This window comes from Ylistrum balloti, unplaced genomic scaffold (assembly GCF_031769215.1).
Source record: "Ylistrum balloti isolate Yb309-2 unplaced genomic scaffold, AGI_CSIRO_Ybal_v1 Utg371428, whole genome shotgun sequence".
Classification (NCBI taxonomy): Eukaryota; Metazoa; Mollusca; class Bivalvia; order Pectinida; family Pectinidae; genus Ylistrum; species Ylistrum balloti.
In genome coordinates, this window is record NW_026782750.1 from 2,052 (window position 1) to 26,580 (window position 24,529).

At 33.5% G+C, this 24,529-nt stretch overlaps 2 protein-coding genes across 2 annotated transcripts; both read left to right on the top strand.

Annotated features, from left to right (window-relative positions):
* Nucleotides 1–271: 271 nt before the first annotated feature.
* LOC132562479 (uncharacterized) lies at nt 272–12,243 on the top strand. Its single transcript, XM_060227224.1, has 8 exons — nt 272–536; nt 1,681–2,022; nt 4,250–4,429; nt 5,639–5,680; nt 6,316–6,651; nt 7,077–7,418; nt 8,999–9,160; nt 11,993–12,243. Exons 1-8 carry the CDS (start codon nt 272–274, stop codon nt 12,241–12,243), a joined length of 1,920 nt encoding a protein of 639 aa, XP_060083207.1.
* Nucleotides 12,244–13,356: 1,113 nt separating this feature from the next.
* On the top strand, nt 13,357–19,520 carry LOC132562472 (uncharacterized). The gene is made up of 7 exons (XM_060227217.1): nt 13,357–13,621; nt 14,905–15,246; nt 15,612–15,788; nt 16,151–16,195; nt 18,260–18,595; nt 18,739–18,983; nt 19,332–19,520. The coding sequence occupies exons 1-7, from the start codon at nt 13,357–13,359 to the stop codon at nt 19,518–19,520; spliced, it is 1,599 nt and encodes a 532-aa protein (XP_060083200.1).
* The last annotated feature ends 5,009 nt before the right edge of the window (nt 19,521–24,529 follow it).

Below are 24,529 nucleotides of genomic sequence, written 5' to 3' on the forward strand. Positions count from 1 at the left end.
CTTAAACTCTATAATAAAAATGAGACACATCTGAACTATTTTAGATGTACATCCTAATTTACTAGTACTGAAAAACACAATGTTTGTAACTAAATATTTCATCAAATATACTTTGTGATATGCAGACAGAGTGAGTAGAAATGAAAGCAACAAGATATTTATGGAAGATGATTTTCAATATGAGGAACAATAATACGAAAATAATCATGTTACAGATGTATCCTTCGATCAGCCAGAATATGTTGGTGTACTTGGTGGAAGCGGGCTAACCATGACGTGTAGGATCATTAATTCTACCTGGAAATATATTGATGTAGTTCGCCTCGATTCTGCCGAAGATGTGCTTGTTGCTCGGGTAAATGGATCTACCATAAGTCAGCCATTATATCCCAGAGTAACCACTAGTATGAGTTCGGGAAATGTGGTCGTTGATTTTACCGCTGTGGAGTGCACTGATGCAGGAAATTATGTCTGTGTATTGAATGATGACGCATCAGTCAAGATTCAATCACCAGATTCAGTCTTACAAGTCCGACGTAAGTAAAAGTTGTCCCTGACATAAAGATGGACATCTCTCATTAGCAATGTCCTTCTTTTATTTTTAGTTGAAATCTGCCTATTTTGGGGAGAAAAAAAATCAGCTGGGTTAGAAGTTTTAGGGTATATGTTTTGATGAATACTGTTTTATGAGTAACTTCTATCAGGATATAGCGAGTGATGGTATATACAAATTTTCATTTAGCATCTAACTGAAAACACTTGCAGTCTTGTCAAGTGTAAGGACGTTAGAACATAATATTGGAGCAAACATCACTCATCCTTCTCCAGATACAGAAATAATTTCACTTGTTTTTACATTAACAAAAAGATACACAAAAATGTGATTACTTTCGGTATAATGTATTATATATTTATGTCGCAATATATTGATACATGTATGACCACTTCGCATCATATTCCATCATACTCTTGATATATAAATGATATCCAAATGTCATTCATTTAACAGCAATACACATTATGATGTATATCACTTCACACGATATACTTGCAATAATGGTGCATTTTATATGTAATTTGTATTTAAATATAGTTCAATTGTCGTTACACAAGCAATAGTAGTTAGGTATTGATTATACATCTTAATGATAATTCTGTTCTTCTGTCCTGTCGCGTCTTGTATCAGGCTAAACAAATACCATATCTTAGGAATCATGACGCTTTCTTTACATTTACATGCAGACTATGGTATCATGACACCTGGTTCTACAACTAATTAGATTCTGATTTAGAGGAATGGGTGTCTGATATTTATTTTCTAGTTATTTCAATATTTTCTTTCAGAAAATTTAATTAATTTGGTGTTACGTTTAAATAGTTTATGAATGTGACAGAATTTTATATTTTTCACGCGTGCAAAGATGAAAAAAATCATATCAATATATTTCTATCTTCCAATAGAAAAATTGTTGTAAAAGTAAATAATGCCTTTATTTTCTGAAAATTATGTGCTAAGAATATGTGTCTCTGTTAAAACATGTCACATTAGAATATTGTCATATTAATGCTTGTTATTGTTTTGCTTATTAATACTAGATAAAATGCTCTCATTCAAAAGTCAGAATCAAAATAACATTTAATGTGCATCTGGTTTGAAAACTGATATATTTCCTATGTTAGGCTCTCCATCAGTTCCTATGTTTGACTTGAATGCTCACCAAGTCATTGGCTCAAGCTTGAACCGTCACCATAGACACAAGTGTTCGGGAGATGTGGGCTATCCTGCTGGAGAGTTCAAAGTTCAGTATGCAGCCTCAGGATCTTCAGTGTTCAGTGAGCTTTCCGTCTCAAATATTCAGACCACACCGAGTGAGTGGCTCTGTAACAGTACTGAACGAACGATGGAATTTGAGATAGCCTTCCAGGCAGACATGGACGAAGGAGTGATCAGATGTGACATACATAATCCTCTTACTAGTTCAACAACTCACTCAAATAACGAAACAATCGAATTAATTCCAGGTAGGTAAAAAGCAGAGATTTTCTTCTTTACTCTCACTGATACCAGTATGATTCAAATTTGAATTTTGAAAGATGACTGTTAGTAATTTGTTTGTCTGTACATAGTAATTTGGTGAACAATTTGAAAATGAGGGATGTTACACAGTAAGACAGAAGTTTTGCTTACCTTTGCATGCGTGATTTGTATCGGGGGACAGGGCCCCCAAATGTGTTGTAGCATGGGGCCCCCAAATGTTGAGGTTCTGAAATTATATTTAAAACCCTACTCCTCCTTTCTGCCTGGGTGAATTTCAACAAACTTTGATCTGATTCATCAGTTAGGGTAGGCAATAATTTCTTAATTTCAGAAATTTTATTTGACCCCTAGGGACTGGGCCTCAAAACGGAAAATATTATTTTGCTTAAAAATGCTACTTCTTTTCAATGCTAGAATGGATATCAACCGATTTTGATTTGAAACATCATTGAGAGTGAGGAATCATTTCTTAAATTCAGAAATTTGATTTGATCCCTAGGGACTTATGGGCCGGGCCTGGAAAGGGAAAATAAGACAATATTTTGCTTCAAAGCTCTACCCCTTTTAAATGCTTGAACGGATTTCAGCCAAATTTGGTCTAAAACATCATTGAGAGCGGGGAATCATTTCTTAAATTCAGAAAGTTAATGGTTAACATGAATGACTTTGATATACTTGAAAGGTCACAGGGATCAAATATGTTGAAATGTTTAAATGACTTCTTCTCAATAAGCAAAAGGCCAAGGATGATGATAGTAAGCCTGTAGCATGCTAGCATGAAGAGCTAACAAATTTGTAAATATGAATGCCATTGACCCTCTTTCAAGGTCACAGGTATGAGGTATCAAATGTGTTAAAAAGTTTACATGATTTCTTCTCAATAACTAAAAGGGCCAGGGTGCTGATATTATAGCTTTCAAAGGTCTCGGGTGTCAGATGTGTTGAAATGCCAAAGCAATTTCCTCTCAATAACCAAAAGGCCCAGGATAATGATAGTGAGCCTGTATCATGCTAGGATGTAGGGCTACCAACTGTGTTAATATGAATGACATAGACTCACTTTCAGTCACAGGTATCAAATATGTTAAAATGTTTGAATGACTTCTTCTCAATAACCAAAACGCATAAAGTGCTGAAATGGGACCGACTTTCAAGGTCACCGGGGTCAAATGTGTTTAAATGCTTAAGCAACTTCAGTTCAATAACCGAAAGGCCAAGGGTCTTGATATTGGGCATGTAGCTTGTTTTTTCAACAAGCAATACATGAAGAGTATTGGCAATTGTTTAGTGTATTTATAAAGACTATGATTTCAACTTTGCAGAAAATGTCTTGAACCAACAATGTCTTCTATCTAAGCTGTAGAGTAATTGAGCAACATGTTAAATTCGGCCTATTTCGCCTCTTTCATATATAGGTCTTTATAGTCAGATGACTATCAAGCCCCATGGGCCTTTTGTTTCACATATGCTGTAATTATGTCCACGTGCAATATTTTTATAGACAAAAAGTTATCGTGCTACAATGTAAAAGGTTGTGCACATATTTATTTGCTTGAAAGTCATTGTCATATAAGCACAAATAATTAAAAAAAAAAACAAATGAAAACTGCAAACACTTGGTTTCATCATTTGTCTATATTTTTAAAAAAATCAACGAAGACACACTAGTAGTTAGCTCTTTTCATCACATACCTATAATTAGACCTAACTTAGAGAGTATACCTTAATAATGACTTTTTTTCTGCATCATACAGCTGTCTCGTCTTTCTAGAATTTGTCAGTGATGTTAAAGGTCTAAATTTTGAAACCGAGGAGGCGACTGATACTTTCAGAAGAATGTAAAATGACACTTTTAGTAACGTAACACATATATGGGACATGGGAATTAAGTTTCTATTGTGAAATACAAGGGATATTACTAGTCCTTATAACAGGGGTCGTCAGGATGCCTGACAGATGTTGAAAAGCAATCAATATATAACACGGTATAGGTGTTAATAAAATGATGAATTGGTTGCCTGTTGATGCACATTCATTTAAGCTGTAACATTTGACTTACATTCCACAGATTCCACAGAACAAGTTGCGGTGGACAGGGTGATGTAAACATTTAACACATGCTCTAGAATAACTACGCACACATACTCAATTCATGTACGATATGCTCTTGAGATGCCTATACAGATACTACAAATAACAATTATATTTCAGGTGACATTTGTTCAAAGACAGATTTGAAGGTGATACATCATCCAAAAAACTGCAAAAAACATGTCACATGCTATGGAGAACCTGAAGGTTACGAAGAATGTGAAGAGATGTGTGTGAAGATTAACAATGGAAATTCTCATTCATGTGTTGACTGCAATGAAGATGTCTGTCCCAAGGAAGGTAACTTTTTAACGCTAATGTAGAAATTTCATGAATTTGTAAGATGTATGTTAATATCATGGCATTCACAACATACAAGAACTTTTAAATTCCTTAGAGTGGCCATTCGTAGAGACTATATATTCCAAATACATAAATGAACTGCTAGGTATGATAATAGTTGATATATAAGAAAAAAATGATATTGATTTTAAAGTCTATTGTCTTGAATTACTTTTATGGTGAAAAGGACTTGGATAATTCCATATGATATCCTGGAGCCGGCTTTTTGTCTGTCACCAATTCCTGCCCGTGACTACTTCTATCAACACTTATCCATCTCAGTTTTGTATGATTTGTAAAACTAAAGGGACTTTTAATACACCTGATGAAAACCTACTGGTTTTAGATCACCAGGCAAACATAACTTTTTTATTTGATCAAACTAACTCTTTTATATCTGCCGTTAAAAATTTGGGAATTTATTCCCATGTGCATTTTTGTAACATTTTCAGCAGGTTGGTAATGTAAATAGAATATAAGTTCTTATAACACAAACAGTGGGAAATTAGAGTGTGACGTTGTCGATGACTACACAGTCTAACACCCTATAGTTCTTTTTATAACACAACCAGTAGAAGATTTAAGTGTGACGTTTCAATGACTACACAGTCACCTTATAGTTCTTATAACACAACCAGTAGAAGACTTAAGTGTGACGATTCAATGACTACACAGTCACCTTGTAGTTCTTATAACACAACCAGTAGAAGATTTAAGTGTGACGTTTCAGTGACTAAACGGTCACCGTATAGTTCTTATAACACAAACAACAGAAGATGAGAGTAAGACATTTTGATGACTACACGGTCACCTTCATCAGACAAAAACCAGTGTGGCGCCTATTAGCACTGACATACCTACCTGGTGTACTACATGGTGCAGAATTAACCGACTTTTTCGGCTGCACTCACACTCTTATCTTCTGGTTGTCCAATCAAACCTTCTGTTCTACATAGTCCCTTTTGGTCATAATATGGAAAAGCTTGATATCTCGACATTGCTTTAACCAAAGAGATGGACACACATGTTTTGTGTATCTCATGGTCTGTCTCCCCACTGTTGGGACTAGGAAATTCTTATGTACTTTACTTGTTGGTTTTATAAATATCTGTTGTTAAATACTCATTTGATCTTTAAAAATTCAACTCATGTCCTTGAAATCTTCAGATACAACAACAGTTCCAGTTACCACTACTTCTGGACCATCGTGTAAGATTTTCTCTTTATCATTAAATGCAAGACTAGGTAACCTGAATCAAAGAAATACTGCAAAACATAAATCTCACTCAAAATTGAAACTAAAATCTCTGTTTAATTGAGAACAAATTACAAATTCAAAATTACAAAAAATATTATTTACTCTATGCGCACTTATGAATGAAAACATGTCAACTACAAATCTAACCAACCTGACAGCTAAAGTATGGCTGCAGATGCTGGTAAAATTTACATTGTTTTGTTTGCATCTAGAATACCCCTGGGGATTATGTGATGAAAGTCTCATTTGTTCTATAGATTTCATTCTATAATTTCGAATACCAAATGAATAGCACATTGAAGAAAAAAAAAGAAATCAAACATGTTTGCTATATTTCGGGGTTGGTTTCTCAATATGCCAAAAAAAGATGAATAGAATATGTTTGCAGAAATTGAATGGTAAAGTGTGTAAAATATGATTGACTCTGATTAAATGAACTGTTTTCATTTACATAGCTGGAAGATATTGTGGTTTATTAAAAAAGGGGGGAAATGCCAACGTGTATATATTTTTTTCTATTCCAAAATATTAGTAGTCATTCAGTGTGATATACAAAAGGGAATATCAATGCTATTTTTATTTGCAGTGCTGATGTGCAATGACATATCTGGCTATACCGATGACTCTGCCTCGGTTCAATGTCAAATTACAAGCAATGATTTTGACACCATATTCCTATCTCATATGTCATCGTCTGGGTCAGACCTAGTGTCGTTGGGAAGTCTGACGAAAGCACCAGCTGTTGTCACGACAACGGATCCTTTGTGGGATGGCCTTGACCTTGTGTACAATATGGACGGGTCACTGAAATATATCAACGTGTCAATACCAAAAGTAGCATGTGAAATGGATGGCATGTTTTATCTAAATTTAACCAATGGTAACCTGTCATCAGTGGCAACCTCTCAGTTTAATGTATTAGGTAAGTTCTTTTGTGTAGTATGTTATTCCCATACTGTAAATAGAAATAGCTATCATCCATTTATTTCATAAAGTCATATTTCATTTTCACTAAGTGATAATTTAACATATCAATAATGAAGGATAAGAAAGAAAAAAAAACAATATCCACGAAGGTCCTCAAAATATTGAAGGAGAATATTGCCAGGTGATTGGAATTTAAAGTTTTTGCTACTTCCTCGCCGTTTAAATCATGTTTTGGACATGAATCTTATGTCACATAAGTATAAGGCACGCTATTTTCTAATGGCACGGGAAAGTAACATACATAATAATACCATTACAATCACTACATTGTTTTTAAATTTAGAGTAGTCTTAATCAACAGACATCTCTCTAGGCTATTTTGTCTGTTAGAATTAGTACCATAAAACATTTTTTTTGTAGAACCTCCTGTGATGCCGTCTTCACTTTCTTTAACTTTTGCATCAGTTGGTGAGAATAATGCACAGACATTTACATGTGAAGGTGAAATCGGTACAAATCAGGGGACATTGACGTTGGAGATCTTTGATAAGTCATCTGAACAATTTAACCCAATCACAAGTGTCAACAGTCCTACCGATCAGAAGAACGGGTGTATGGTGACCCGGACCATAAAGACAAACTCGTTCCTATCTTTCAGTCAGAATGGTACTGTGGCAAGGTGCTCTGCTTCACTACATGACATTGAAAAGGCAAAGGATGTGATCATAACTTCTGATAATGTCACATTGCTTGTAATTCCATGTAAGTAATTTCTGCATTTAAGTTTACATTAAAGCAGAGCTTATATGCATGCATTTTATTATGTATATCAATAAACTAGCAGAAATGATATTTCATTAGATTCAAGGTCAGATATGCACAGCAACCTTATATCATTTTAAATGTGCATAAATTGATTCATTAACCTGATTTTGACACAAATTATCTGTGGTTATTTGATGAAGCCACTGAGATCTTTCTGCAGTGCATAATGATTTTTATTGTCTTCTTCAATAGTTTTGTAAAAGTTTCCAAAATGTCCACTAATTGGAGTGGCCTCTGCCACACCAATTAGTGGAAGACATTACTTAGTCAATCTGTTCCCTTCCATGTAAATTTTTTGCAGCATGTCAATTATTCATCATCCATTGTTGTTTCCAACACTTCTGTATGTTGATGAATACAAACTATACTCAGTAAATGAAATTTTCAAAGCTTGATCAAGTGCTGATGACAAAGAGAAGTCACTTCTGTCTATAAATAGAGCCGTTTTACAGTTAGGCTGGAAGAATTCTACTTGTTGCCCTCATTACATCATCAAATACAGAAATATTTTCTCTCTGTTTTCCAAGGACCTTCTTCTAAAGAATTTTCCTGGTACTCCTTAAGATAAGCCTATGGTCCTGTAAGGAAAGCGTTTGGCTCTGTCTCCTATCTGTTACATACCTAAGTCTCTAAAACTGGTAATTTCAACACCCTGTATAACTCTAGGCATTGTGGTATTGTAACAAAGGATAGGGTGTCCTGCTGAGAGTCTTCGCAAATACTTCAGCTCCACACTATTACAATAAGAAACCGTAATGACCGTACAGTTTAACTGTTGACAGGACATTGTACAGTAGGAAAATTAAAACTGAACTTATAAGTAGGCAAATTGGCATTACCATGGGGGGAAATACATTATGATTAAGAGCATGGCAAAAGTAGAAAACTTATAATTGAGGGGGGCAGTAGTATCGATTTGAAATAGATCGAGGGTGCACCGTATGTTGGAAATTTATCAAACATGATGATATATTCCAAATCATAATCTATAGCCTATGATTGGCTACTGTATGAGATTATTTGCTCTCATGCTTATAATTATTTACTGAAACCTTTGGGTCCGTCGCAGTGAATTTATTGTTAAAAGTCTATCTATTCATTTTATATCATGTTTATAATTGTTTATTGAAACCTTTAGGTCCTTCGCAGTGAATTTATTGTTACAAAGTCTATCTATTCATCTTATGTCATGTTTATTTTCGAATGTAAAATTTAACTGATCTGTCAAGACTAAAATCTTCGATTAAATTACGCCATGATAGCACTATATGAGGTAAATTCTTTAAGTAGTTTTATAGGGTAGATATCAATTATAGTCATATTAAAGACTAACAATTGTATTGAACACACCTTGTTATTTGGATTCTACATTATTGTAAAAATGTCTTAAGAATGATAACCAGCTCGTCAAATCAAGGTACTTACATCACTCAACCCAGTTTTTGCAAAGGATGTCTGTCATGCAGGCACATCAAAGCTAATAAAAGCAGCTAACAATGTCTGTTTATCTTTCACAGTGAGTGTGTGTGAACCTAACGACACGAAGGTGGCAAATCCGTACGACTGTTACCGATACGTGACTTGTGGGGATGGCGGAATAACGGACCAGCCATGTGGAGTTCTCTGTTTCAACCCGGTCTATAGTAACTGTTCTACACAATGTGATCACTGTAATCCAGGTAACGTTTAAAATCTCATTTTTGCTACGTATTAATGTGTCACCTCTCTAATGTATTACAATACATATTGTAATGACTCCTTTTAAAGAAAGTCTTATTATTAATGAAACATAATTCTAACGTATTTTTTCACAGGGGGTACATCAATAACAACGACGTCGACAAGTAAGTGTTTTGGAAATCATTGTAATACTTCAGAATGCTTAACGTAACTACATGGAGAGTAAACAGTTCTCTATTGATAACTTAGCAAATATCAGAGTTTTCCTAACTCAAGAGATATAAATGGCAGAGATGAATATTGATCAATTCTACCGTTTGCCTTAATTCGTTTAACCATCTTATTCTGATTTCAATGCATGCATTGTGTTTTATTCTTAAACTTTATATACATTAACTGATGTCCCATGCTGAGACTTCAAACCAAGTTTGAATTAAAAGAAGTTCCATTCAAGATTTGAATTTTCTTATACAAAATCTTACATCCAGGACCACCAGAACATCTTTGAAATTTCAGCCAATTCAGTCCCTTAGGGAGGAAATGAGACCCTGGGGTCATGAAATTTACAATTTTGGTAAATCATCTGCAAGTCTTTTCATCCATGAAGAGGATTTGATACTACCATATATGGGATTTGAGAAGACGATTTGTGAAGTTTCAATCGATTTTGGCCCCGCTCCTCAGGCCCCTTGGGGTTGGGGACCATACAATTTACAATGTTGTTGCGTCTTTAACCATGGAAGAATTTTTATAAAATTGGTTCAGGAGTTTTCCAAAAGAAGTCAAACATGTTGAAAATGGGGTGGCAATAACTCATCCTGAAACTTTGTCTAAGATGACCTAACTGCCACAGCTTAACCTAAATGTTTTCCGTAAAAGGTAGAAAATTTATAAAATTGCTATGTTAACAAAATCTTAACTCAAATTGATAGAACTAGGCCAAATAAAAAACAAAAGGAAAGATGTACATGGATACCCTTTGAAAAAAACAGTTCATACCTGGAAATGAAGTGTTGTAAACAACAAAATTACTGACAAGTCAGCAAATTTATACAGACGTAAATGAGCTGAAATACAGAGGTCAATTAGGTAACAGGTCTTTGTATATCATCTATACAACCAGATACTGAGTAAAGTGTAGACAATTTTTATTTAATTGTTAGATTCAATTGAATTATTATAATGTTTAATCTGTTTTTTGAGAACGACACATTGCTTATTTGTATTGACCTAACTTCGCATTTCTGGATGCTTACTCCTCCGGAACACCTGGTCGGTCTTATTCTACTTGTACTTTTTCAGGAGTTTCCATTTAGATCTTCCTTTTGCTCATAAGTTATCCCAATTTTATACACTTTGAATAAACAATCTGTTGACAGGTCAATATCTTTGTTGTTTGCAAATTATTAGTCAACTCATAATGTTTTCTTGTAACACTTGAACTATAAGTGTATTTGTGATTCTGATGAATGTGTTTCATAGCATCTGGGGTATATATTTCAATAATCAATGTTTAAATGATAAATTCGATTTATTATATGTTTTGCTATGATGGTAAACTTTTTCTTAACAAATTTTCAATTTCTGTTATTTGTGAATATCAATCGTAAATGGTAAATAGTGAATGTTGAGGAAATGGTAGCCTCATATTCATTGTATTAGTGGTAATGATACAATTCTATAAGCCCCCCCCCCCCCTTTATTTTTACTTCTTATGTTATCATAAGTGTTAGCGTCAGTATTGCAAACTAAATTGTTACGATATACAATGTAATGTACTGTTTCTCCATGTTATCCATTTCGAATTTTAAGAAAAATGAAAATATGTGGGGAAAAAAATAATACCAATTATCCATTAACCTTAACATTGCAGTGGCATCACCTACATCCAAAGGTACATGTATCACTGTTTTGGTAGTATATTTATACAATATATCATTTAATGAAACTACAAATTCTCCACCTCGCTGTTTTATATTCTATCTAACACAATAATCACTGTTCAGCCATCTTCAAACTATAATAGCATTTAATATGTTGTATTATAAATTGATCGTAACCAAGGGAGAGGAAAGAATTGTATCAAATAGATTCATATTCATAATGTTGTTTGGTATATTGACAATATTGGAAAGAGCTTAATAATTGAATTTTTTGCTCTGCTTTTATGTGCTGTTATGTAAAGAATGTGTCTATGAAGATGAATATAAATCAACTATGAAGTGTTGCTGAGTTTATACTTTCCTGAGTATCTATGACCAAACATTTCACTACATTTGGATATTTATATCGGTTCTGGGAGCTGAAATTTGCTTTATTCTCTACTAACAACATCTGTTTGATGTATGATTATTTGCACATATTTCATACAATATAATTATTGAATAGGACTATTGAAATTTTGTTATCATATTAATTAAAAGAAATTACATTTCGATCAAACATCAGCAAAAATATCACCATGAAGACAATACGCAGCTTAATCCAATGAATTATGTATTTACTGGCTACACTTACTTTACAAATGCTGTTTTCATTATTAATATTATTTTTGCAATATATACAGCAAAGTATCAGAGGAATATCTACATTCCATAGCAGTTAAATTAATCTAAATCATGTTGTTTGTTGCACTAGAAACATAAGTGAATAAATGAAGGGTTTACTAGAATATGTTTTAAAGTCTGTATACAGCTGTATGCAAAACTTTTATAATATAAGCCTGTTAATCACGTGTTTGTTTTAATTCTTGCCAATCTAGTTCACTAGAACTTGTAACTCATTACTGAAATATATAATATCACTTATACAATATAAATATACAATTACAGTCCCAGACAATCCGTTAGACTGTTCTAACTATCCAACTGGTTCATGGTACATACCACCAGTCAACATCTACCCCTCCAAGTGTGATCAATATGTCTGGTGTGCAAGTGGAACAAAAGTGGCTGATAAAACATGTTCGCCAGGGCAATATTTCACCAACTTCACTGAGTCAGCACAAACATGTACAGCAGACTATGAAAGCTCATTCTGTGCAGCATACGGTGAGACAACTAAAGATGTCAAACAATATTAAATTTATAGTGTTGATCATAGGATGACCTTCACTGAAGACATATAGACTGATTTGATAACATAAGAGGACATTTAAATAAATATGAAACTGCTCTTTTCATATTTTATTGAATGCTTAATTATTATTTTTATTTGAAAGAATGTTGTTTATAAGGAATGAGGTAAATATTTTCGCAGGTATTTATAAAATCCCGAAGTCATCCGTGAAGCATTTTATAATTGACATATAATTCGTTTTTTGTAGGTGAGCGACATACAACCACTACTGAAGCAGGTAATCATTACATATCATAAGTATGCATACATTTCGCTCAAGCTAATTTATGTTGATTTGCTGTTACCGAATACTCAATTAGCATGTATGTATGATACCATTGGCTCTTAAGGTACTATTTAAGGAGTTGTTTGTCTTTCAGTGACAACAGTACTAACAAGCACAACCCTGTCGACTACCACAGCTTTGCCAGGTCAGTTATTATTTGTTTTCATTATGTTTTCTAAGTCGATAATGAAAGTATGCCATTCTGAAATAGTCCATTACGAAATTTATAATTTGTTTAGATAAAAGTAATATGGCCTAAAATGGCATCATTAGGGTCACTTCGCCTCCCAAGTTTCAAACTAAGTTCATCCATTAGTATGAGTGTCGAGCCCTGGAGACATGAAACAGCTTTATGGTGAAGGTTAATTCATTTTGACGGTACTGATCTTAGTTTTACTTTTTCATTGAAAAGTGTTATTCACTTGTGTGTCTTTTGTGCAACTGTCAGCAGATCATTTTATAACATAATGTTTTTTCTCTTGTTGTCGACTAGTGTAGATGTAGATAAAATTCTCATAGAACTTAAACTCTATAATAAAAATGAGACACATCTGAACTATTTTAGATGTACATCCTAATTTAATAGTACTGAAAAACACAATGTTTGTAACTAAATATTTCATCATATATACTTTGTGATATGCAGACAGAGTGAGTAGAAATGAAAGCAACAAGATATTTATGGAAGATGATTTTCAATATGAGGAACAATAATACGAAAATAATCATGTTACAGATGTATCCTTCGATCAGCCAGAATATGTTGGTGTACTTGGTGGAAGCGGGCTAACCATGACGTGTAGGATCATTAATTCTACCTGGAAATATATTGATGTAGTTCGCCTCGATCCTGCCGAAGATGTGCTTGTTGCTCGGGTAAATGGATCTACCATAAGTCAGCCATTATCTCCCAGAGTAACCACTAGTATGAGTTCGGGAAATGTGGTCGTTGATTTTACCGCTGTGGAGTGCACTGATGCAGGAAATTATGTCTGTGTATTGAATGATGACGCATCAGCCAAGATTCAATCACCAGATTCAGTCTTACAAGTCCGACGTAAGTAAAAGTTGTCCCTGACATAAAGATGGACATCTTTTATTAGTGAAGTAGTTTCATTGTATTTTATTCTGCCGAGATCGGTGATGTTAGATTACATGTGCAATTCGTTTTTATTTGATTGAGAGCAACCCTTACCAGGATGCATATGATGGTAATTTAATTTCATTATCAAGCAGACAATTGAAAATGTTGCTGTCATTTTGTCAAATATCATGACAATAGAATGTGACATAATGAAAAATTTAGCTATATCCTGGATCAAATTTGTTAAAAAATGAACCAATGAACAAATAAAATTCATTCGTAAGGTAGAATCAACCAATTTGTATAGGGTTGCCTTACACTCATAAGCCAAAGGTCAGGAAAGGGCAGATTCAATAGCAGTCTGTGCTCATATTTGGATGAAAAAAGATTGCTTAGATTTCCGGAACAGCAGTCGTTGTATCCTATGACATTATTAATGATATTTCTGTGTTATTTTTTGTTCTCAGAACAATGATATCTAATTGAATACGTCAGAAATTGGAATAAGATTTAAGAAACAAGTATTTACATACATATTGCAGGCTGTCAACCAATTCCTATATTCCTATATGTTCCTATATTTTGGTTCAAAAACCTATATTTTGAAAGACCTCCTATATTCCCTATATTTTCCAATTTTTTGAAAAATATTCCTATTGTGTTGTCAATATTTCTTTGAAGCTGCTTTTGGCTTCTTTACTTTAAAAGTTGGAGAGTTCTTCTGTCTTTAAAAGCATCACCAGCCACCAGAAAATGATTCAATGCATCTCTTTATCACCTGTATGGGCACCTTGCAAGGCAGTACAACAGGATATTGGCCTTTTAGGTGCCCATTCAGATGATGATGATGAGCTATGCAGCAGCTCTCTGCCTGGATTGTGGTGCCGTTGAATTGAATGGTTACTTTAAGGTAGTATTTGATTATTTATTAATATAAAAACAGTAACTGAAGGTAAGAATTGTTAGTATAAATGCCTTTGAAAGAAACAATTTTTGTTTGGAAAACTCTTATACTTAGCCTCAAAACTAGCAAAAAAAACTCCTATATTTGTTGAAAAAATATTCCTATATTCTTCCTATATTTTGAAGAAGACTTGGTTGACCGCCTGATATAGATTTAAGCAAAGTATATACATGGAATAGATGAAATTAACTTTAAAATACTGTAGAATAGGGAAAATGCCAAGCAGATGATGAAAATATGCTAACTCAGATTCCATGCTCTACTTAATTCGTAGTATATTTCTAATATCTAGGTCCTCCATCAGTTCCGACGCTTGACTTGAATGCTCACCAAATCGTTGGCTCAACCTTGAACGCTTACCATAAACACAAGTGTTTGGGAGATGTGGGTTATCCTGCTGGAGAGTTCAAAGTTCAGTATGCAGCCTCAGGATCTTCAATATTCAGTGAACTTTCCGTCTCAAATATTAAAACCACACCGAGTGAGTGGCTCTGTAACAGTACTGAACGAACGATGGAATTTGAGATAGACTTCCAGGCAGACATGGACGGGGGAGTGATCAGATGTGACATACATAATCCTCTTTTTAGTTCAACAACATACTCAAATAACGTAACAATTGAGTTAATTCCAGGTAAGTAAAAAGAAAGAAATTGAAAGATACCATTAAATGCCTCTAACAATTATAACAATAAATATGTGCAATCAGAGTCATAATGCAGTTGGAATTTGTGATGCATTTGAATTTACACAAAACAGTAGATCATGTTGCATTCATTTCAGTCTTGTTATTCATCTTACAGAATTGGAAATAGATTTTAAACAGAAATAAGATAAATGATTAACAATTATGTGAGAATTATTAAATAGATATTGAAATATTGCGATACTATCAATTTTCAGTCTTTTATAAACTCGCACCATTAAATTTCTTAATAATTTACTCAGTATAAGTTATAGCCATAGTGAATTTTCATAACTATGTTTGACATTATTCAGGTGATATTTGCAAAACGACAAATGAGGATACGATACATCATCCAAGAAACTGCAAGAAATATGTTACATGCTATAATGAGCCGCGGGGTTACACTTGTGGTGGATCGTGTGTTAAGATTGACAACGGAATTTTTCAGTCATGTGTTGAATGCAGTGAGGACGTTTGTCCTAGAGATGGTAATAGAGGGGGGTTCGCTTTACCATGGCCTATTTTCTGTAATTTGTATATTAATATAATCAGTGGAAATCTTTCATTTTCTTTCATTTAGACAAATTTTGATTCCATTTTATTGATTTACTTTTGACATGTCAGTATTTTCTGTATTGTATTTGAACCTTTATAAGAGACAATGCCATATCTATATCGTATAACGTGAATTGCAAATAAGTGGCAGGCAGGTGGAACGATATTTTTCGTCTATATAAACAGATAATTAGAATATCTTTTTTAGGTTTGAAGTAAAGACTAATCAAACCCTGTAGATAAATATTCATTGTAGCTTCAATTATCTGTACTTGTTTGCTATGTACTTTTTCAGAAGAAACAACTACACCAGGGACAACAACCGTTTCTGGACCATCGTGTAAGTTTAAATCACTATCAGTATCATTCCAAATCATATGGTGCTTACATACATTTTGTGGGTAAATTGGTAAAAAGTTGAGAAATAGACAACCGGATATGTTTGTTTTTTTCCGAAAAGCAAAGTAAGAGTCTCTCACGTCCGGAAATACTCCCCCAGGTGAACACAAACCTGGTTTTAACTACACTTTTTCTCAGTCAGTATATGTCATCGTTGAATGGTTGACTTAATGTCATTATAATAAGTAAATAGGACCAAACAACACAGTGGGGCGCAGTGGTAACGCACTCGCCTTTCACCTAGCCAACCGGGGTTCGATTCCCGGAACGGACGTGAAAAGGTAAGGGGTCACAAGCTCGACCACGTGGGTGTTCCCCGGGTACTCCGGTTTCCTCCCACAATAAGACCCCTCGCGCTAACAAGAGTGATTAGTATAAGTTGACATAACTTGTTTCGCAATTGTTGTAAAAATAAATAAAGTTTATTATAAACAACACATTAGATTGTCTGGTCCTATTTACTTATTGTTCTACACTCTTTGGAGCCAGACTCGGTATTCCTTTTCGGAATCCGCCTTTTGGAGACAGCCGAACTTGCCGAACATGTGCTCCAGATATTGGGTCTCTTACTTTTTTTATTAATGTTAGTCTAGTTTGTAGACTAATGACGATATTTAGTCATTACTTGACCCCCCTCATGCTTTGTAAACACAGGCTAGACGTTTTATAAATGGATGATGGTATGATGAATTTCAGATGTTAATTGTTTAAGTCTCTTTGGCTATCAATTACTAAATAAAGACAGCAATATAGAGTGAAAGTTTACAAGGACCAATAGCTTCAACGTGGATTATCGTTCGACATCCTTATTATTACTTATAGTTTTTCGGAAAATAGCTAACCTGCTTGATTAAATAAATACAAGTTTTGTGGAAATGCAGAGCAATATATATTCCTCTGAAAGCATATGAAAAATCTGGAGAACTACTGTCACTTTGGTTTGGAGATCGATACCTAGAGTATTTGGTACATCAACACTATTATCTAAACCATGTTACCACATATAATGAGACCATATTAAGGTAATGTACATACTGATACTCATCTGATTTTTACCTGACCTTATTTGTTGCCATGTCCATTTGTCTTTACAAGTCCCAGATTAGGTTTTATACCTGAACGTACAAATGTAATTGATTTTGTTCAAAATGTAACAGATAGTAGATAAAACAGTGATTTCACATGGGTTTTTTTTCATATGCAATGTAAATTAATTGACATTTAATATATAATTGGTAAATATTTAAGAAAGTTGTCTGTATCATAATCTATGAAAATTTTCACTGGGGTTCAATATAAACACTTGCATATATATTTATCACAGTAAAACAAGTAACTACCAGATATATAGGATTACAAAGCAGTATTTACCAATCTAGACAAGTTACATTGTAGTAGCCCACTACTCATTTTGTAAGGCTGAAAGAGCAGAGAAATTGTACCAGAGCCATATTGTGAACTAGAGACCGAGGCTTGGGCTATGTTTGTACAGCATTATTGTTATTATTATCCGTAAAATGATGGATGTTCAATAAGAGATAAAGATGATAGAATCTGACCACATTTAACCAAAAAGAGTGAGCACATCAAGCTGGTCTCAAAGATGTTAGTTTTAATGGGACTGCATTCAGTGCAGTACTCCACATCGGTATGATCAAAACGTGCATTTCATAAGCTTATGCTGCAAAAACAAACTTTTCTGTTAATGAAGAATTGGTGTAGATAAACTTTAAATAATTTTTAGTAACTGGTGGAGCAGGAATTCTTTGGGGACTACCTATTGCTTTTTTTGTTTTGTACACACTACTTCTCGTTAGAGGATGCAAGCAGATACATTTCGGAAACCTTATATTTCATGTCAGAACACAAGCATTATTCAGATGAAAACCTAAACTTGTGTGATCTGTGATCAGGAACAGAACAGAATCATTCCTTTAATGTATATTAGAGAAATAAACTGAGATTTTATAGTTTAAAAGAAATGGATTATGTTGTTCATTTACAGACCTGATTTGTGATGATATGTCGGGATATACTGGTGAGGCTGCCTTTCTTCAATGCCGTATAACAAGTAACGATTTCGACACAGTTATCCTTTCGCATACATCCGAAACATCTACGGATTCAGTGTCTTTATGGAAACTCACAAAATCATCCTCTGCTAAAATGACAACAGATTCTATATGGACTGATCTCAAAGTTACATATCACACTGATGGCTCGATTAAATACATTAACACTACCGTATCTACTGTAGCCTGCGAAATGAGTGGAAAGTTTCATCTGAATTTAACAATGGGTGAACTTTCCTCAGTAACAACCTCCAATATCAACGTTTTAGGTAAGTGCAATAGATGTGAAAAACTGTCAAATTTTCTTTTTCAAAATGATTCATCATTGTGAATAACGTATTTGATGGTGAAATAACAAAGACAATGTCAACATGTCGGTAAAACTTTATTGATTAAGTTGCATATATTTCAGTTAAACCGACTACTGCGCCAGCAATATCCCAAAGGAAGTATCTAGATGCCTCCACTGGGCATATTGAATGTAAGGGTGAAGTGGGAAACCCGCCTGTCCAAATGGCTCTTCAAATCGCAAATGGGACTTCAAATAGCTCAGTTACACTGACGTCAGCGCCAGCTGGTGACGACATAAAGGATAGGTGTACATTCAGGAGAACGATCAGGTCAACTGCATCCCTCGCCCTGCTAAATGGAACTGATGTCAAATGTATGACGTCATTCTCTGATAGTGGAACAAATACACCTACCACACTGGAATCAAATTTAACGAAAATATTTCTTGTTTCTAGTAAGTTTGATTGCTCTTTTGTAGATGAAATTATTACAGAGTTTGAAGATGATATGCAATATTGTTCTGTTGATATTCCTTGGTTTGCAATTGAGAGAATGTTTAGGTTTAGGTTTCCATATCTGATGATTATTAAAATGATTTGATAATGTTTCACGAAAATTCTTCATCACAGCTTATCTTTTTGGCAATATTTTACTAGGCTTTTACACACAGTATATCTTTGTTTCTCAGGTCACCTTTTCATTATTATATTTTAGGTAACATTTGTGAGTCTACCAATGCCTCGTTCATCCTCCATCCATACGATTGCCATCAATTCATCCAGTGCGGGGACAGTACCACCACTGAATCAGCATGCCCAGGAACTACATGTTTTACAATACCTGGTAACAGTTGCAGCCATAATTGTAGTAGGTGTCCATAGATTTTATAATAACGCTGGGTGAAGGACAACATACATATTAAAGATTACAAACATCAAAGGAAACTTTTTTTATTAATTCTCCACTTTTGACTTCTTTGAAAACTGCTTCATTAAAACAAAACAATCCCTGATACCATGAAGCTATATGAGACAAACATAAGAATATGTTATATTACTGATCATAGAAATATAAAAAACCGTTTACACAAATCCAATTAATGAATGTGAAATAATTAAACCATATACAATGTAATTTAAATTCTTGATACCTGTATCTGGAAATCATGATTTTCTGCACAAGGATCATGATATTGCTTGTAATGAACGAGATGTGATGAAGTTTAAGATGCGTAAGTTTGGTATATTTAGGTAACTCTGTAAAAATATACATACTATTATTATTATGGAACCAATCATATAAAGGTATGGAATGCTTAACGATAGGTATTTGATCTGTTTAAGATGTGCGGGAATGTTTTGCTTGTGGTCATGTGCCCATTCTCTATACGATGTCGTCATTAAATATCGCCATGGTATGAGGTTTGCGTTGGTAACAAAGAATCTGTCTGCCCTACTGATAAGGAACGATTGATTGCAAAGCAGGAAATGAAAATAAAAAAAGCAGAGAAAAAGATCAGAATTGGTTTACCAAATTACTGGAAAGCAGTACATTCCTAACTAAAATGATCGGATAATTAATTTTTTATGAGGAAGAGATTTAAAACATAACTGCATTAGGAATATTTTACAGACTTTGTTAAAAAAATTCAAATATAGACCCATTCATTAGCAAGATTTTGGTAAGGATATCAAGACACAATCATCTGCTTGTGTTCGTTATCTAAATCTATTCAAATTTATAGATATTGAAAGATATTTTTTTTTAATTTCTGATACCAATGAGTTAAAGAAAAAAAGTAATATGCATATGACATCTACACATTGTCTGATGTCACAAAGGACATAATTCTGTGGATTTGACATGACATATCGTACATGTAAATGCTTTACATATGCCAAAGGAAATCATTGACTCTGAAACTGCCATGTGTGGCTTTATAACGACCATTTCTCTTTCACTTTCTCGTTAATTAATTTTACTAAAGTAAAGCAACCTACATGCCTTAATCTTATATTCGCTCAATGTTACATTACATTGTTTGATGTAAATGAATACTTTGTCATGTCTGAACATTCTTGTAAACTTTTATTTACGCTGTTGACGTTGCAGTATATGTTTTCCTTGTGTGTTGACAGCGTGGACCATTACAATATGTGTTGATTTTGTGAAATTTTCTGTCCTGTTTTTTATGGATTCAAGACTTACCAGAATGCTTTATCAAGTCTTTCGTATGATGGTTGATGTCTAGTTACATGATCTTTAAATATACTAATTTATACGTAATTCATTGATACATGTCCTTCAACAAGACAAATGCAAAGTCTATCATCGAAAGGTTTTGCTTCATTTGTTGTCTCTGTAAATAGTAGTTAAATGTAAAGTTTTATGCATGTAATTGCATTCCCGATAGATGATATCATGAAAATGCAAAACTTACAAGAATTATGTTTAATTTGTCTCTAACATGCATTGCTATATATGTATGTGCATTGCGTGTAACTACCAGAATTATTGAGTTGTACGATGGAAACCAGTAAATTTGAAAAGAAAACTATTATTGAGACAGCATTAAAAATATATGTACAATATCTCTTACCAGGGAATATATTTGATGTAAATGTATCAAATTTTTGGGTAGGATAGAAACGATCATCCCACCAAAACACCTATGGTTTCGTGTGCTGTTGTCCTTTGTTGGATCTGCGCCATTTTTTTTTATCATTAATATTGTTGTAAGCAATATATCATAGATACATATATATATATATGTTATTTGATACACTTTTTATGATGTTGATACTTAGTTTTAACAAAAAAAGGGGAAAAAATTTTAAACATATTTTATTTTGGATATGAATGGGACATAAAGGACAATTTATGCATTTAGTACTTCTGATCAAAGACTTGTATATATAAGCAGTGTAGTTAAATGCAGCAGCCATCCCCTTGCAGCTTGTTTAATATGTTAATTCATTCGTAATTTTAACGACATAATACCTAGCGTATGTTTCTGGAATAGTGAAAGGTAACAAATTATTTATAATGATTATATTAAGTATTTACCACAGTATAATCACTTTCATGTAGTATCGACACTAATGACAAATGTTAATTATTCTACACATACATGTAGGATATTTTACGGTCAAGTGAGGGTGTATTTGGATGATTGAATAGTGTACACTGTATTACAATTTGTAATATATTAGGCTGATGTTCTGTTTTGCTAATCGATAGTATACCGTCCAGTTATGCACATTGACAGTGAATCACAGATCATATATTTATCTCTTGAACATAAGATTTTTTAAAGATGATATATTTTTGTATAAACTATTTTAAAGTTTTTATTCTGATATATTTTCCTGAAGGTTAACATTATTTTATAACTTCATCTCTGTCTTAGTTTTCATGTGAAACTAATAATGGACATTGATGCAAATATTTATCTATGTATGATACATGCAGTTCAAATTCATCAATAAAAACATTTATAAAAACAGTGATTTGTTTAACATATTTTGTGTGGTTTTTTTTTTTTTTTTTTTTTTTTTTCTGTAAATCAAGGAATATGAATTTCCAGTCTGTAATATAGGCATTATATAAAAATCACTTCATGATTTGTAACACTATATCAGTAAAACTAAAATGGGTAGAAGTATACTACAGAAACAAGCTTATATATCTATATTTCTAACTCTGATATCATCAATCTATTTGGTTCTATTTTTGTTTTTTGTTTTTTTTTTTTTTTTTTTTGGTGTTGGGTTTTTTTTTTTTTTTTTTTTTTGTATTTTGTTTGTGATGAAGAGAAATGTTTATTATTAATCTCATTTGTAAGATCACACTGATATTCTTACATTACACTATATGATCTTGAATTGAAAATTTATATGTAATAAAAAGGAATAAAGGAAATCACACTGTCGCCGCTGGGGTTCGAACTAGTGACCCTTTGATCTCTAGCCAGACATTTTACTGCTCGACTAATGGGGAAATTCCAACTTGCTGAGGCTAGTAAGATGTACTCTCAACTATTACACTACTTCCTTCTTCACAAAGTCTTCAACCCTGTTGACAACAACCCAGGTTAAAAATCTCCAAGGAAGCATCTCAATCCCCTTGAGCTTGTAATATCGGAGTGGTCAACTGCACCAAATCTATAATAGGAAGGACCCTTTGGTCTTTAGCCAGACATTTTACTGTTTAACTAAAGGGGCATTAAGACATGTATTTAGTCAATATACCATTTAACACAATCAGATGTAGTAAGCACTTAACCAGATCAGCAGATCTAGAGCGCGAGATATTTAGAATTGTTGTCACCTCCGATATGGTAGCACATGTACAGGACACTAAACTTTGGTTTTTTTCACGGAAGCAGTTTAAGGTACCTACATTGTATATGGTTTTAAGAGACTGCGGTGGCCAAGTAGTTAAAGCATCCTTCTTTTTCACCTCCACCTCTGAGTTGCAGGTTTGAGGCCTACGTGTTGGTTTTTATACAGGAACTCCAGCTTGCCTCCACCACCTCCACAATCTTAGATACAATATTACCAGATCAATGATGCATCATACTGCTTTGTTCTACTACAATTTGTCAGTTATCAACAGGTATCCAAGGTGACTAAGGAAAATCATGATTTTAAATCATGATTTTATCGTAAACAAATTTTAACTATACAGACTGGAAGTTCCAGAATGCAGGACACCTCAAGTTTTGAAATTCAGATTGCGACATGGGGAAAACAAATTGTTCAAAATGTCAAAATGTGGATGGAGAGATAGACTGATCCAGTGTCAGTAGCAAAACATGAACAACAAGCAAGGAAAATGAGACATGCATGAAAACTAAAGCCCATACTAAATATGTCATCTTGGTGTCTTTCATTTCTCCTGTTATTCTTTACAATGGCTGTCTCATACTGCAACTGTAAAAGTTAAATGACATTTGAAGTTTCAAAATGTAGTGACAGACGACTTCAACTATCTAAGTCTGTGATCCATACTTGTGTCAACATCAAAGTTGGTACACACTGCTAGGAACTATTTCAAAGAAGTCTTAAAAGTTTTGTTAAAATACCTTCATAGTGATATAATACATTTTCTATATCTACTTCATTAATACATGGGTTATGGATGAATGTGTATTCATACAGGCTACAACAACACTTTACTTTCTTAACTATTTTGTCTTTAAACGAAATTTCTTTGTTTGAATCACAGATAGATGCTACATTTTCCCAAATGTATACCTAAAAGGTCTATCAGTGATGAAGTTAGCACGGAAAGGTACTAAAATACACATGATATGTAAAAACACTGTCTTTTTGTGCCAATATTTTTTATTACTTCGGGCTGAAAGCAGGAAATGCTTTGGAATATAATAATTTTAGGCTATTTTGTGGCTTTTACTGCTGGAAGTTATTAATTCTTACTTCTCTAGGAAAAATATTGCTTTACAAGCAGTTTTTCTTTATAAACTGAAAAAGTTTAAATGAAAGAATGTCACTTTAACAGAGACAGTGATTGTCACCAGATGCGACCTAACAGTATCATTAAGGGATACTATACAAATGATACTGCAAAGGACAAAAAATAGGTACATTGTATATAGATTAAAAAAGTTCCTAGAATAAGAAAGAAGAACCAACATCCTTGTTGTTGTTGATCAGTACTAGTTTGTATATTGTACAAATGACATAATATTTTTATGGCTACTATTGTTTAGTCACTAGAGGTCCATATAGGCAGGTGGTAAACACAAAAAATGAAAGGTGTGGAACATCAGCATTGTTCCTCCTAGATAGGCCAGAAGTCATCAGAAACATTTATATTGCACATATGGAATAATTATAGAAAACAAAACATATCAAGTCTTCATGAATATAAATTTATTAAAGGGGTAA

Excerpts from the sequence above, each read along its gene's own strand:
- LOC132562479 (XM_060227224.1), top strand. The coding sequence starts at position 272 with ATGACGTGTAGGATCATTAATTCTACCTGGAAATATATTGATGTAGTT. Across the intron at positions 2,023-4,249 it reads AACAATCGAATTAATTCCAG|GTGACATTTGTTCAAAGACA; the intron begins GTAGGTAAAAAG and ends ATTATATTTCAG. Across the intron at positions 6,652-7,076 it reads CTCTCAGTTTAATGTATTAG|AACCTCCTGTGATGCCGTCT; the intron begins GTAAGTTCTTTT and ends TTTTTTTTGTAG.
- LOC132562472 (XM_060227217.1), top strand. The coding sequence starts at position 13,357 with ATGACGTGTAGGATCATTAATTCTACCTGGAAATATATTGATGTAGTT. Across the intron at positions 16,196-18,259 it reads AACCGTTTCTGGACCATCGT|ACCTGATTTGTGATGATATG; the intron begins GTAAGTTTAAAT and ends GTTCATTTACAG. Across the intron at positions 18,984-19,331 it reads CCCTGCTAAATGGAACTGAT|GTAACATTTGTGAGTCTACC; the intron begins GTCAAATGTATG and ends ATTATATTTTAG.